This window comes from Seriola aureovittata, chromosome 10, assembly GCF_021018895.1.
Source record: "Seriola aureovittata isolate HTS-2021-v1 ecotype China chromosome 10, ASM2101889v1, whole genome shotgun sequence".
NCBI classification, from domain to species: Eukaryota; Metazoa; Chordata; class Actinopteri; order Carangiformes; family Carangidae; genus Seriola; species Seriola aureovittata.
Window position 1 is genome coordinate 2,244,080 of NC_079373.1, and position 12,703 is coordinate 2,256,782.

At 44.8% G+C, this 12,703-nt stretch overlaps 1 protein-coding gene across 2 annotated transcripts in view; it reads left to right on the forward strand.

Annotated features, from left to right (window-relative positions):
* The window catches only part of wwp2 (WW domain containing E3 ubiquitin protein ligase 2), a 65,515-nt gene that overhangs the window by 47,910 nt on the left and 4,902 nt on the right, over positions 1-12,703 (forward strand). Inside the window, exons 11-18 of one of the 2 annotated variants that reach the window (XM_056386910.1) lie at positions 1,652-1,706; positions 3,360-3,441; positions 5,068-5,196; positions 6,565-6,643; positions 6,873-6,944; positions 7,240-7,328; positions 9,555-9,714; positions 12,459-12,592. In XM_056386910.1, coding sequence (XP_056242885.1) covers positions 1,652-1,706; positions 3,360-3,441; positions 5,068-5,196; positions 6,565-6,643; positions 6,873-6,944; positions 7,240-7,328; positions 9,555-9,714; positions 12,459-12,592 — 800 coding nt within the window. The remainder of the gene's footprint in view (positions 1-1,651; positions 1,707-3,359; positions 3,442-5,067; positions 5,197-6,564; positions 6,644-6,872; positions 6,945-7,239; positions 7,329-9,554; positions 9,715-12,458; positions 12,593-12,703) is intronic. The other variant, XM_056386911.1, reaches the window with a different exon arrangement.

Consider the following 12,703-nt stretch of genomic DNA (forward strand, 5'->3'; position numbering starts at 1 on the left):
CTCTGTGGCTTCTCAGGAAATAATTGTCACTTTTGTGGTGCAACATGTCTCAGTGAAAAAAAACCTTTGAAGCCAGCCAGCCTTCAGTTGGGAAACACTGCTTCTTTTCACCTCAGTGTACCAAAAGAAAAAAAAAAAAAAAAAAAAATGCTGATTTTATGAATGCATCATTTATTTTTTTGTCCCCATTGAGTTTTTTTTACAATCACAAAATATTGCTCACAGTGGACCCACCTTTTTATTTACAGCACCACTGGAACACTACCTGTAACCAGGGTAACGTGCTGTCATCAGAGGTGCCAGCACTGTGCTTCGGTGGTACAGTTAATGATGCTGAAGTTGTTTGTGACACACCTAAAGCCCAGCGTGTGATAAACATCTTCCAGCAAGAAAAACCATCAGCAGCCGCTAATTCCTAACAAGCGTCTTTTCAGCTACTTTTCCACTCGAGCTAATGCATTCATGTGTGTGTGTGTGTGTGTGTGTGTGTGTGTGTGTGTGTGTGTGTGTGTGTGTGTGTGTGTGTGTACTCCAACATAAGAACGTACACATTGACTGTTTGCCACCGACAAACTTTCCACACCATGGCACACACACACACACACACACACACACACCACACACACACACACACACACACACACACACACACACACACACACACACTTTTTTGTGTATATGAGTGCAGGCTGAGTAAACCCCACAGTGGTTTCCAGGCCCAGGGTGAATAAAGGTGCCTTTTGTCAGACCCGGGGTGGGTTGGGGCGGCGGATGAGGAGGCGGGGTGGGTGGGGTGGGGCAGGGGGGTGTCCAGTCTGGAACAAGCATGAATGTTCCCTCAGTTCCCTCAGACATCGCACTTCCCTGCCTACTTTCACAGCAGCGCTAGAAGAGAGCAAGAGAAAAGAGGAGGAGGACCACAGGGTGGGGTAGGGAGGGGTGCCAGGGTGGAGGAGGTGGTAGGAGTGGGAGGTGGGGTGTATTTGAGGAGGTGAGCGGGAAGCCGGGGGGGTGGGGCTTGCATCCAGCCAGTGAGCTCATTGGAACAGCGTTGTTGTTTTATCCTCCTACCGAGCGTGTAGTTTTTGGAAGGCATACGAGCTGCCGGGCAGCCAGCTCCCTCAGTCGCCCCTCACTGCAGCAGCAGAGAGGAGCCACCCCCACCCTTTTCTGCCCTTAACACTTACGCACACACACACTCTCACACTCTCTCACACACACACACATACACATACATACATACACACACACACACACATACACACACACACACACATGAACACTCACTTCAGCAAGCCTGACACAGGTATCATCGTGATTCTGTGAGTTAGTGAGGTCTCAGACTTTACCTCACATGTCTGATGCTTGATCTTATTACCAGGATTTTGGACGCCGGCACTGAGTGAGTTTTACTGGCTTTTTTCTTACTCATCTGCAACCTCAACGGTTTTCCCTCCTTTCTGCATTTTTTTGGGTTGTTTTTTTTTTTTTTTTCTCCCAAAAACTTTTCCTTCCTTTCCTGGTCCTCGCACGGCGGTAAAAACCTGACAGAGTGACAGACGCCGTACAACAAGGAGGTGAGAGGAGAGAGAAGAGAGACAGAAAGGTGACCTAACTGGATTTGTTTTGTCTCTCTCTGTTTCTCCCTCAGCCGTCTGGTGCTCCGCTGGAAAATGACCCTCTGGGCCCGCTGCCTCCTGGATGGGGTAAGTTTGCCTAACACACTCTTTGTACCTATACCACAGGCAGAGATGGTCACAGTGAGGGGCGCTAAGGGGTCCGTATCTGCTGGACGTGTCTGTTGTTGAAATAAACCTGCTCAGTCAGGGCTGGACTCTGGCGTCGGAGCTGTTTTCAGTCAGAACCTGCAGCTCTCACCAGTCTGGCGGAGGTATTTTTGACGACTCTTGCCAGTAGTCAACAGTGAAGCTCTGCAATTTGTCAAGATATAAACACTGGGTTCTTGATTTGGTCATTTTAGGTCATTTCTGCAGGCAGCTGTGAGGGAGTGAGGTTTGGGTGAAGTGTTGCAAAATGTTTTCAGCACCACAGCGTTGAACGGAACCCTGTGCACATTTTGATGAGAAGACTTTGTGCAAAATTGGAAACAAAGTTGGTTGTGTGGCTTTTTTATTTCTTGGAGGCTGCTCCTCGTCAAGCAGATCAGTTGTTAACTGATTGATTCATGTCTTCACTCCTGGATCTGATTATTATCATTCTGGATAAAATGTCTGGTTTCTGCTCATGTTATACCAATTCATCACTGTATGCGCTCCCTTTACTCTAAAGTCCACAAATTACAGAGGCCACATTATTGATGGGACTTTTCATCATCCAGCTTTTTCCCAAATGAGTAATGTAATCAGATCCACGCAGAATCATCTCACACACATTCATTCATAAAGGAACGCCGCTGGCAGCTCCCGTCCCTCCGACATTTTCACAGACTTCATCACACAGCCATGTTCTCTCCAGAAACCCTCACTCCCTGCCCATGATGCCTTTTCAACATGTTGCGGTACCTCAAGACGAAAAACCTCAATTATATCACTGGCTCAGATTTGCTTCTCTGGCGCACTCTTTTTTTTTTTTTTTTTTTCAGCTGCGGTTGCTTCCCTCGCATTTTTTTTTTTTTCAGGCTCAGATTCAAGAAGACAAAGATGGGAGAAAAGAGGGAAAGATGGAGGAGAAGGAAAAGGGACATTGGCGAATGAAAGAAACGGGGGGGGGGGTTAAACTGGATAGTAAAGTGGGGGTGGAGTGAGTCAAGCTAGTAAGAGTTGCAATGTGAGCACTACTGTTTCTGGGCCCTCCACACACTCCTGTTAATGAGAAAAAGATGTCAGAGCGATGGAGGGAGGAGGATGGGGCACCAGCTACTCTCTCTTGAAACCAGTGGCCTACCACACACACACACACACACACACACACACACACACACACACACACACATCCAACATTTTACATACATTCATACAATGTAGTTCTGTGTTTAAGGTGCTCCCAACCTTTTTTGAAATGAAATCTTGACTTCCTATTTCATATTTGCCCCGAACACTGCGTCACTTTAGCGTTCAGACCGCAGCCTTAAATCCACACACACTGAGGTTTACCCTGGTGAGGTATTCAGATCAAGCCACAGTGAAATACCACACAGACTCGCTGGTTTTCTGTCATGGTGGTGTGAATTTTTTTTTTTCTCTCTTCATCCCAAAAGAGAGAGTGAGTCCAGTTGCTACCAAACACACAGTCAGGTGATCTCTTTGATCCCTCTCGATTTGTTGTGGAGTTTATCCAGTTTGTAAAAATCCACCCGCAAATGCCGTAAAACTAAGGTGCCGATGTGTTTGTGTCCACAGAGAAGCGTCAGGACAATGGCAGAGTGTATTTTGTCAACCACAACACACGGACAACACAGTGGGACGACCCGCGGACCCAAGGGTAAGTATATGGAGCTAGCAGGAGAGGTAGTGTGTGTGTGTGTGTGTGTGTGTGTGTGTGTGTGTGTGTGCGCGCGTGCGTGCCCGCGCATATGCCTGCTTGTTAGATGGTACTTGGTTGCTTTGGGTGTTTGCTCGTGCAGAAGAAGATCTAATCATCAAACACAGTTACTCAGACGACAGACATGTCATGGCATTTAATTTGACAAATTCTCTGAAGCAGGGAAATTTAAATGAGTGAGCAACTGTTCAGAGCTGGAAAAACTAAAAGGAATTTAGCTTCAGTCTGTTTGGGGATCTAATCAGCGATTAATTGGAAACGGTTTTGGCTGTAATCAGATCTTCTGGGATCGATCTGCTGCTCATTTGATCATTCTTCTGCCATCACCCTCTGTTTCTTCGACATTTTAACACTTCCTGAACTTTTAAAATAATTTTTCTTCTCACCTTCACTCATTTATTTGTTATGAAGTAAATTATCATACATTTCAGATTGGAATCTTCTGTCCTTTTTTTAATTGAAATGGTCAGGCTGTGACCCTGCAGGGCGTCTTCATCTCTGTATGCCATGATCAGAGCGAGCTGCACATGTGCTTACTAGCTCCAGTTTATGCCTCTCATCTATTAACATCCACACGGGTGGGTGTTCAACACTTAGTGATGTTCTCAAGGTGTTTCCAGAATTCTCAAAGACTGTTCAAAACGTCTGGATGAAAAATATTAAAAGTAGAAGAAAAAAAGAAAAAAGAAAAAAAAGTTTGATCCCATTTCCTTAGTTTCTTTATAATCAAAGATGATAAACAAAGATGGTAGCTGTGAATTACATATGTTCGTACAACCTTCTGCATTTTATTATCTTATCAGTTGATTCTCTGCATTGATGGACTGTTCCATTTTCTGTATGTCAATGGGAGCTGGAGCTAACACTGGACGAGAGGAAGGGTCAGTCACAGAGAGACAGACAACCCAGAACCCAGACCCGTCTCGCTGTGAGGCGACAGTGCAAACTACTGCCTCTATACTGATGTCGCTTTTTATTCTATTATATTTCCAGACAAAAATAGTTGGTAATTACAAAATAAACAAAAACATCATGTCGTTTTCGGCCTTGATAGAAAACGAGTGACAACTTGGAAAAAGGGATTCAAATCTTCTTTGAGGATTCATGAAAACCCCATAGACCAGCAGTAAGTGCTGTGGAATAAGTTTTTCAAAGATTGTTGGGTCTTTATGTTTCATAAAAACTGTTGCTTAGTGTGTAATGATAATATATGAGAGGCACAAACTGCAGCCAGGGTGAAACATGAACAATGTTGCTGTGAGTCATTTCTCCTTATAGTAAAATATAATTGTATAAGGGCTTCTCCTGCTGCAGGCCCCACTAGTGAAGGCCCTCTATACTTGATTCTTGTTTGATCTGCAGTGGTTTGAAGCTGCATGAATAAGTCACACATGCCTTCAGAATCCTCAAAGGAGCTAAATTGCACCACGGCCAGCTCAGGTTTTTTACTTTAGCATCCAGGGCTTTATTTAGATGCACAGGTTGGCGGGGGAGGTGTGTTAGTTTCATCCCCAGGACGGGGCCCCTCCAGCTGGGATCGTGCTCACTGCCCTCTCCCTGTTGCAGGATGATCAAGGAGCACCCCCTGCCCCCGGGCTGGGAGATGAAGTACACCGCAGAGGGCGTCCGATATTTTGTGGACCACAACTCACGCACCACCACCTTTAAAGATCCCCGACCTGGGTTTGAGTCAGGGTAAATATTCTCTCAGCCCTTCCTCCCAAACCTGCTGTTTAAAAACACATTGAAGTCTCTCACAGACTGAGGACAGTCAGAAAAGCAAAACGGAACTTTTCCAATTTTCGAATTATTGCACAATGAATTTGCCTCATAACTGCAAATATTTACTTGAACAATCCCCTCATTTTGTGAAAGATCCTGAAAACTGTAAAACTTCATATAAACGACATCATTCTTTTCAGTTTTTATCAGTATCTTTATTGGCTCCATGTTCTATCCATTGCCTTTCATGTCTTTTCAAGGATTTCTGGCTATCAACTTCAGTGTCTCAGATATTTAGCAACAACAAAAAGTCATATTTAATCACAGAACATGCTAGCACACACACATATACACACTCTCACACACACCTCCTCCCCTCAGCCTGTGGATGTATGCTTTGCCTCAAAGTCTCAAATCTCACCACAAAGTCAGGAGAATGTGCAGATGTGCGACAACAGATCCACTGCAGACTGCACTTGCGTGTGTGTGCGTGTGTGCGCTGGTGTTTGTGCCTCTCTGTGTTTATGTTCAGCATGCAAGTGTGTATTTGCTTGTGTGGTCGCTGCTGTAGTTGGCGTGATTTTCTGTGTGTGTGTGTGTGTGTGTGTGTGTATGCGTGTGTGTGAGTGCATCTGCAAGCTGCTTTTCATGCTGATACTTGAATGTATTTTAGGCTGGTGGTCATGGAGGGCTTCTCAAAGAGCCCTCATTGTTTTTACACTGGATCCTGAAAGAGTGCACGTCCACAGCCAGCACTCTGCTGCTGCGGTCCCCATTTCCTAACCCAGACCGAGATGTGGCTGGCAGCTCCTTCTTTCTCCTCTCACCCCATTTCACTCTCTCATCCCTTCCTCCCATTATCTGTCTAACTCTCTCTTTCTTTCTCTCCATGTCTCAGCCTCTCCAGTGCTGACAAGGCACATATCCAGCGTGTGTGTGTGTGTGTGTGTGTGTGTGTGTGTGCGCAGTGTGTTGGTGGAGCTTATACTAACACAGCTGCAGACCCGCACTCACCTCTGTCTTTGAGACCCACATCCATGGAGTGATTGTTTAGAGCAGCACGGCTGGTGTGAATTTAATATCCACTCTGAGTGTCTGGCTGCATCGGGGTTTTCTTTAAAGGAGCAGTTTGTGTTTCTGTTAATCAGCTGATCTCTGATCCATTTGTTATAGATTATTACCTGTGTAACCAGAATTCCCCATGGATTTTGTTTAAACAGTGAAAACTTGACTTAGTTCCTCTCTCTCTCTCTCTCTCTCTCTCTCTCACCCCCCCCCCCCCCCCCCCCCCCCCCCTTTGTGTGTGTGTGTGTGTGTGTGTGTGTGTGTGTGTGTGTGCAGATCACGGCAGGGCGGTTCACCTGGCGCCTACGACCGCAGCTTCAGGTGGAAATACCACCAGTTCCGTTTCCTTTGCCATGTAAGTGTTAAGTCTGCAGCCACAGTCGACGTCTTCCTGTCCACACACCTCACCCTGATCTGTGTGTTGGTGTGTTACTGTGTTAGTTTAGTTTCTAAGTCTTTAGCCTCCAGCTCAGTGGAGTGGAAGTGAAGGGAATTTCATCACACATTACAGCAGTGTCTCTTTCCAGAGGGACTAACTTGTTGATATGCTCTCTCTCTCTTTCTCTCTCTGTCTCTCTGTCTAGTCCAACGCATTGCCCAGCCATGTGAAGATCTCTGTGTCCAGACAGACGCTGTTTGAGGACTCATTTCAGCAGGTCAGAGACAAAACACACACCTCTGTTCCAGACTTCAGTATAACTACATCACCTTGATGAAGTGGGGTGGTGCATACTGCAGAGGAGTGCTCGTCACAGGACAAAGCAAACTCAAAAAATGACATAAATGTTTTAGTGTATGTTGAATGAATAAAGCAATGACTATTAAAATGATTCTGTTGAGGTACAAACATTTAGTTTTACTGTCTTATGGTTGAACAAACGCGTCTCCAGTTTACTGTAATGCAGCAATGCATTTGTTGATAATATGGACGGATGGATGTTTTGTCATCAGATCATGAATGTGAAGCCGTACGACCTTCGCCGCAGACTCTACATCATCATGAGAGGAGAGGAGGGGCTGGACTACGGCGGCATCGCCAGGTGAGAGCAGCAACGAAACAAACACCCCTCTCCTCCGCTCACAGTCTGTCACTTTGTGTGGTTCTGCAGGTTTCTGTCTTTAATGCTGGTGATGGTGTTGGTGTGTTTTTGTCTGGACCTCTGCACCAGCTTCCTCCTCCTCTGGAACTGGCTTTAAGTTGAGGTTAACTGCAGAAACTATCTCTAAAGCTCACAAAGGGGGAGTGGGCAAAGAGGATTACAGTGTTCTTCACTGGAGGTGTTGAGGTGGCTGCTTTTCAAAACCAGACTTGTGTGTGTGAGGATGAAGTTCTTGCTGGTTGCCAGCAGAGGTCACACTGTAAATGACCAGATGCTCCTTTAAATGTGGCTTCCTGAAACCATACAACCCCCCCCCCCCCCCCCCCCCCCTGCAATGTTTCTGTCCTCCTTCCCCATCCCTCCATCTGTCCATCACATGTATCCATCCTGCCCCCTGCGTCTGCTGTGCTCCAGGTCTCTCTCTCTGTATATATGTTGTTATTTTTCTGTTGGCGGTGTTTTCATCTTTCTGTTTGGTTTTGCATTGTGTCTCTGTCTCCGGTGTCACGTCAGTGGTTTTACCCTATGGTAGGTGACATCATGCTGTTCTACCACAGGGTAGAACCACGGACGGGATGTTGGGAGGTGTCTGCGTCCGTCCGTCCGTCCATATCCCCCCTCCCATATACCCTTACGGGGAGGGCAGGGGCCTTGAGAGCGCTTGGTTCTGGTGCTGCAGTTGGTGGTGGTGCTGCTGCTGGGCCCTCATTCTCTCTAACATGCATCTCTCCACAGTCTGTTGTATTTATCCTTAGTGTTCTCTGTTTTGTCTTCATGTAAGTTATGTGTTTAATTTGGGTTGTTGTGGGATGTGTGTAAATGTGTTAATGTGCTGTATGTTCTAACCCAGAGCAGGTGAATAAAAATCTTGTTTTCTAAAGCTGCTCTGCACAAGACTTGTGTTTTAAAAACCCTGATGAAGAGACCAGTGTCTTGTTCTCAATGAAGGACTTAAAGGAATAGTTCTACATTTTGGGGGAAAATGGGTATTAATTTTCTTGCTGAGAGTTAGATGAGAGGACTGGGTCATCTCTCGCTTGTTAAACACACAGCTCGAGCCATCATATAATTAGTCTATCATAAAGACTGGGGGCAGGCAGGAAACAGCTAGGTCAGCTCTGTCTAATCCACCCTTCCCCTTATATCTGCTTTTCTTAATCCAAAACAAAAACCCAGTGTGAAAACAGCAATTCATGGTTTTACATGAAGTTGCATCCTCAGACTATTTCTTGGCACAATCACTTCCTCCTAACTGTGTGGTTACTAGGCAACCAGTGAGGATGTCACTGGTCAGACATGAGAGTCATCGATCCTCTCATTTAACTTTCAGCAAGAGAATACGCCAAAAAGTTAATTGATTCCTTTAACCAGAAGCAGTGACTCTGTTTGCATCAGTGTATTTCAGAGTAAATCAATTCAGAATTTAATTTAATTCAGTGGAAATATTATGTGTCAAATCTGGCTTCATTAAGTCAAAGAGAATGAACAGGACTGAAATGAATCAGGCCAAAGTTGACACCCTCTCCTGAAACCACATATTGGTTTCTGTCGATTTATTGAATAGAATAATCAAAGAAGGAAAATAAAAACAAACACATGGATCATAAAGTGGTGAAAAACATCATCATGAGATTATAGACTCAGTACAGTACTGTCCACCCTGTAGCGTTTATTTATTTTCTATTCAGTCCACTCATCCTAACGTCCGGCGGCTGATCGGAGCTCAGAACTGCTGATAGCAATGATCATCAGAACCTGGGAAAATAACTGGAAATATCCAGAGACAGTTTCAAATCTCAGCTGCACACAGGCGACATTTCATAATAATGCTCAAACATACTGTGTGTATTTTTGTAATTTTTATTATTTTCTATAAGTTGCTCAATGATCATTTTCTGTCCTTGGATTAAATGTCCTGTGATTATCGTTTTGTTCATTGTGTCTTGCTGAAAAACAAATTGTGTTCTGTGTTATTTGCTTCCGTCAGCCACAAAAACAAACCTAACCCCCCGACAAAAATGATTGTTGTTACATGTTGGATTAATCAGAATTATGGCCTTTTATTTGTAAAACGATTGAGTGTATGGATTGAGCCCTGACATGTTACATCGCTGCTGTCACATCCTCCTCTCCTGCATAAACACCTTGTGTCCTCTCGCTCCGCAGGGAGTGGTTCTTCCTGCTGTCCCACGAGGTCCTGAACCCCATGTACTGTCTGTTTGAATACGCCGGCAAGAACAACTACTGTCTGCAGATCAACCCGGCTTCCTCCATCAACCCCGACCACCTCACTTACTTCCGCTTCATTGGACGCTTCATTGCTATGGTGAGCTTCACTTTGGAAAAGTTTTGTTAAAGTCAGAGTTGAGGTTTGATTTTTGTCTCAGGGATGATCAAGGTCCTGTCCTCCAAAAACTTTCCCAGCAGCTCTTCCTTTCAGAGCAGTCGATTACTGTCCACCTCTCAAACACTCTCCTCCTCCCTCTGTGTTCAAAAGAGGAGAGCAGTTTAAAGAAAGCAGAATAGTGTGAACATAATGAAACACAGTGTGGTGGAGGAGGATTTGAACCCAGCAGAAAGCTGCTGTGCGGCACGGTGATGCAGTGGTTAGCACTGCCGCCTCACAGCAAGAAGGTTCTTGGTCCGAAGGCCAGCCGGGGCCTTTCTGTGTGGAGTTTGCTTTTTCTCCTCCAGGTGCCTCCCACAGCCCAGACATGCAGGTTAACTGACGACTCTAAATCGCTAACAGGCGTGAGTGTGAGTGTGAGTGTGAGTGTGAGTGTGAATGGTTGTTTGTCTCTTTGTGTCAGCCCTGTGATGGACTGGTGACCTGTCCAGGGTGTACCTCACCCTCAGCCAATGTCAGCTGGGATTGGCTCCAGCCCCCGGCCCTATAAGGATGAGCGGTATAGATAATGGATAATAATGGAGGAAGCTGCTGTGAGCTTTTCAAAGGCTTTAGTTCAAAGAGAATATTATGGCCTGTTCTAGTCTCATTCACTCCATTTTCATTTACACAAGAATAAAACCCGAACCTGAACACTAGTTGAATTCCTTATTACACTATAAATGACATTGTTTGCTACATTGATACTGACAGGTGACCTCAAATATCACCTATTGTTGTTCTGTATATTTGTCATCTTAGTCATATGGAGCCCGTTCAAACAGCAGATTCTGACCATATTCAAATCATTCTGCTCATAGTCAAATTTCTTCTCAACAATGTTATTAACCTATTGTTGAGTTTTTATCTGTGTAAACTAACAATGATTAATCAGAGATTCAACAACACAAACTGTAATGAACAGAATTGTCCGTTTCAGGATGTGCTCATGGTCGTTTAACGTTACAGACTGCAACAGTTATTTCCAGTAATGCTTTCTCTTCCGGTTATTTTCTGGATTCATCAGTGAATTGTTTGATCCATAAAATGTAAAAAAAAAAACCCACAGAAAACACAGATGTTTTGTTTTGTTTTGTCAGACCAGCTTCAATTCACAGTCACATAAAACATCAAACCAGCAAAGCCTGACCCTCACATTGGAGAAGCTGCAACTCAACACTGCTCGACGGAAACAATTAGTCAGTTATCAAAACAGTTTAACAGGTACATTTTCAGCTGATTGGTTGATCATCGATTGATCATAATCATTTCGCCACTGGCTTTAAAAAAAACAATCAACCTGGAGCTCTGGTGTTGAGAAGTGAATTTACAGACCTCTGTATCCTGCTCTTCATCACTGCCTGCGGCTCGAGGCTTCATCAGCCGCTTCACCCACATCTCTGATGTTTGGCAGTGGAGTTGCATTGTGGGGAAGAAGATAGTGTGGAATAAAAAAACACATCTCTGGTTCTGCTGCATCACTTTTTATCCTTTTTATCTTGAACTGCCTATCGTGAGTCTGACGGTGTTTCATGAGTGTAAATCGGTTTTCTTTCAAAAAGTATTAACCATGAAACCAGTCAGACTCTAGTCCTTCAGGTGGAAACAGAGATGAGGATGTGGAGGATCTTCATATTCTCCTTATGTGTATGTAAACACAGTTGTTGTTTGACAGAAACATTGTGTTCGTTTGTGTGTGCTGTTGAATATCTATTTTCTCACTCATTAGCTCCACTGGCACAGTCTCTGTGTCTCTGACAAACAGCAGCAGGTCTCCGGCTGGATTTCAACCAGGGATCCTGTGATCACGTTAGCAGGCCTTTGTTGTTTTGAAGATGAGCACAGTCCAATAGTGTGTGACCCTCAGTATCTACACTCTATATCCATGATGTTCAGTATGAACTATAACGTCTTCTCTCTGGGATCAAATCCAAAAGCTGTAGGTCCCAAAACTGACACCCTCCGCCCATCCCTCCGTCTGCCACCCCACCCCTCACCCACACTATGACTTCACGGCCGCACCCAGTCCACACCCACCAGCAGCTGCCTACATTTAGTCCAAAAATGCATTTGCTGATTTGCCTTTTAAAGATGTTTGTCTCTATTCTCGTACAGTCTCTTTACATTTCCCTCTTCTCTTCTCTTTACCTTTTTATTTTTTACTTTCCGTCATTACCCCTCATTTTCCACTGACACCTTCTGCTGTCTGTAAACCTTCCTGTGTGTGTGTGTGTGTGTGTGTGTGTGTGTGTGTTGTGTGTGTGTGTCTGGCTGTGAGACAGACACATGGTCAGTCAGGATACAGTAGGACAGAACAAACTGTGACTGAATCAGTCTGTTTCTCTTGGCTCATCGCTGCTCTGAGCCCTCTGTGGTTTTTTAACATTAAACAGCTCCGTCTGGCTGTTTTATACTTTTATAGTTTTACTGTAGCTGTGAGGACAACTCATTGACATAATGCATTCCCTTCCCTACCCCCTTACCCTGACCTTAACCGTCACAACTGAATGTCATACCAAAACCTCAACCTGATTCCAGCTTTAATCCTCCAGCAGCCGGTTGAAGTTGTGAGCTGTGAGGAAAACTCTCCCCACTTCTCCTCTTTGTTAGATCCTGGCAGTCACAGCTGCCATATCATGAGGTGTAGTGAACTGACGCTGTCTCTGTGTGATTCCTCCCTGCAGGCTTTGTACCACGGAAAGTTCATCGACACCGGCTTCACGCTGCCATTCTACAAGCGAATGCTGGACAAGAAGCCCACTCTCAAAGACCTGGAATCAATAGACCCTGAGTTCTATAACTCCATCATGTGGGTCAAGTAAGTAATACACAACAGGTCTCGAAGTGTGTGTGTGTGGGTGGGTGTGTGTCTGTGTCTAAGTTATTTTATGCCCCCAAGGGTAGAAGGTGGAGAAAAATAATCACTTTT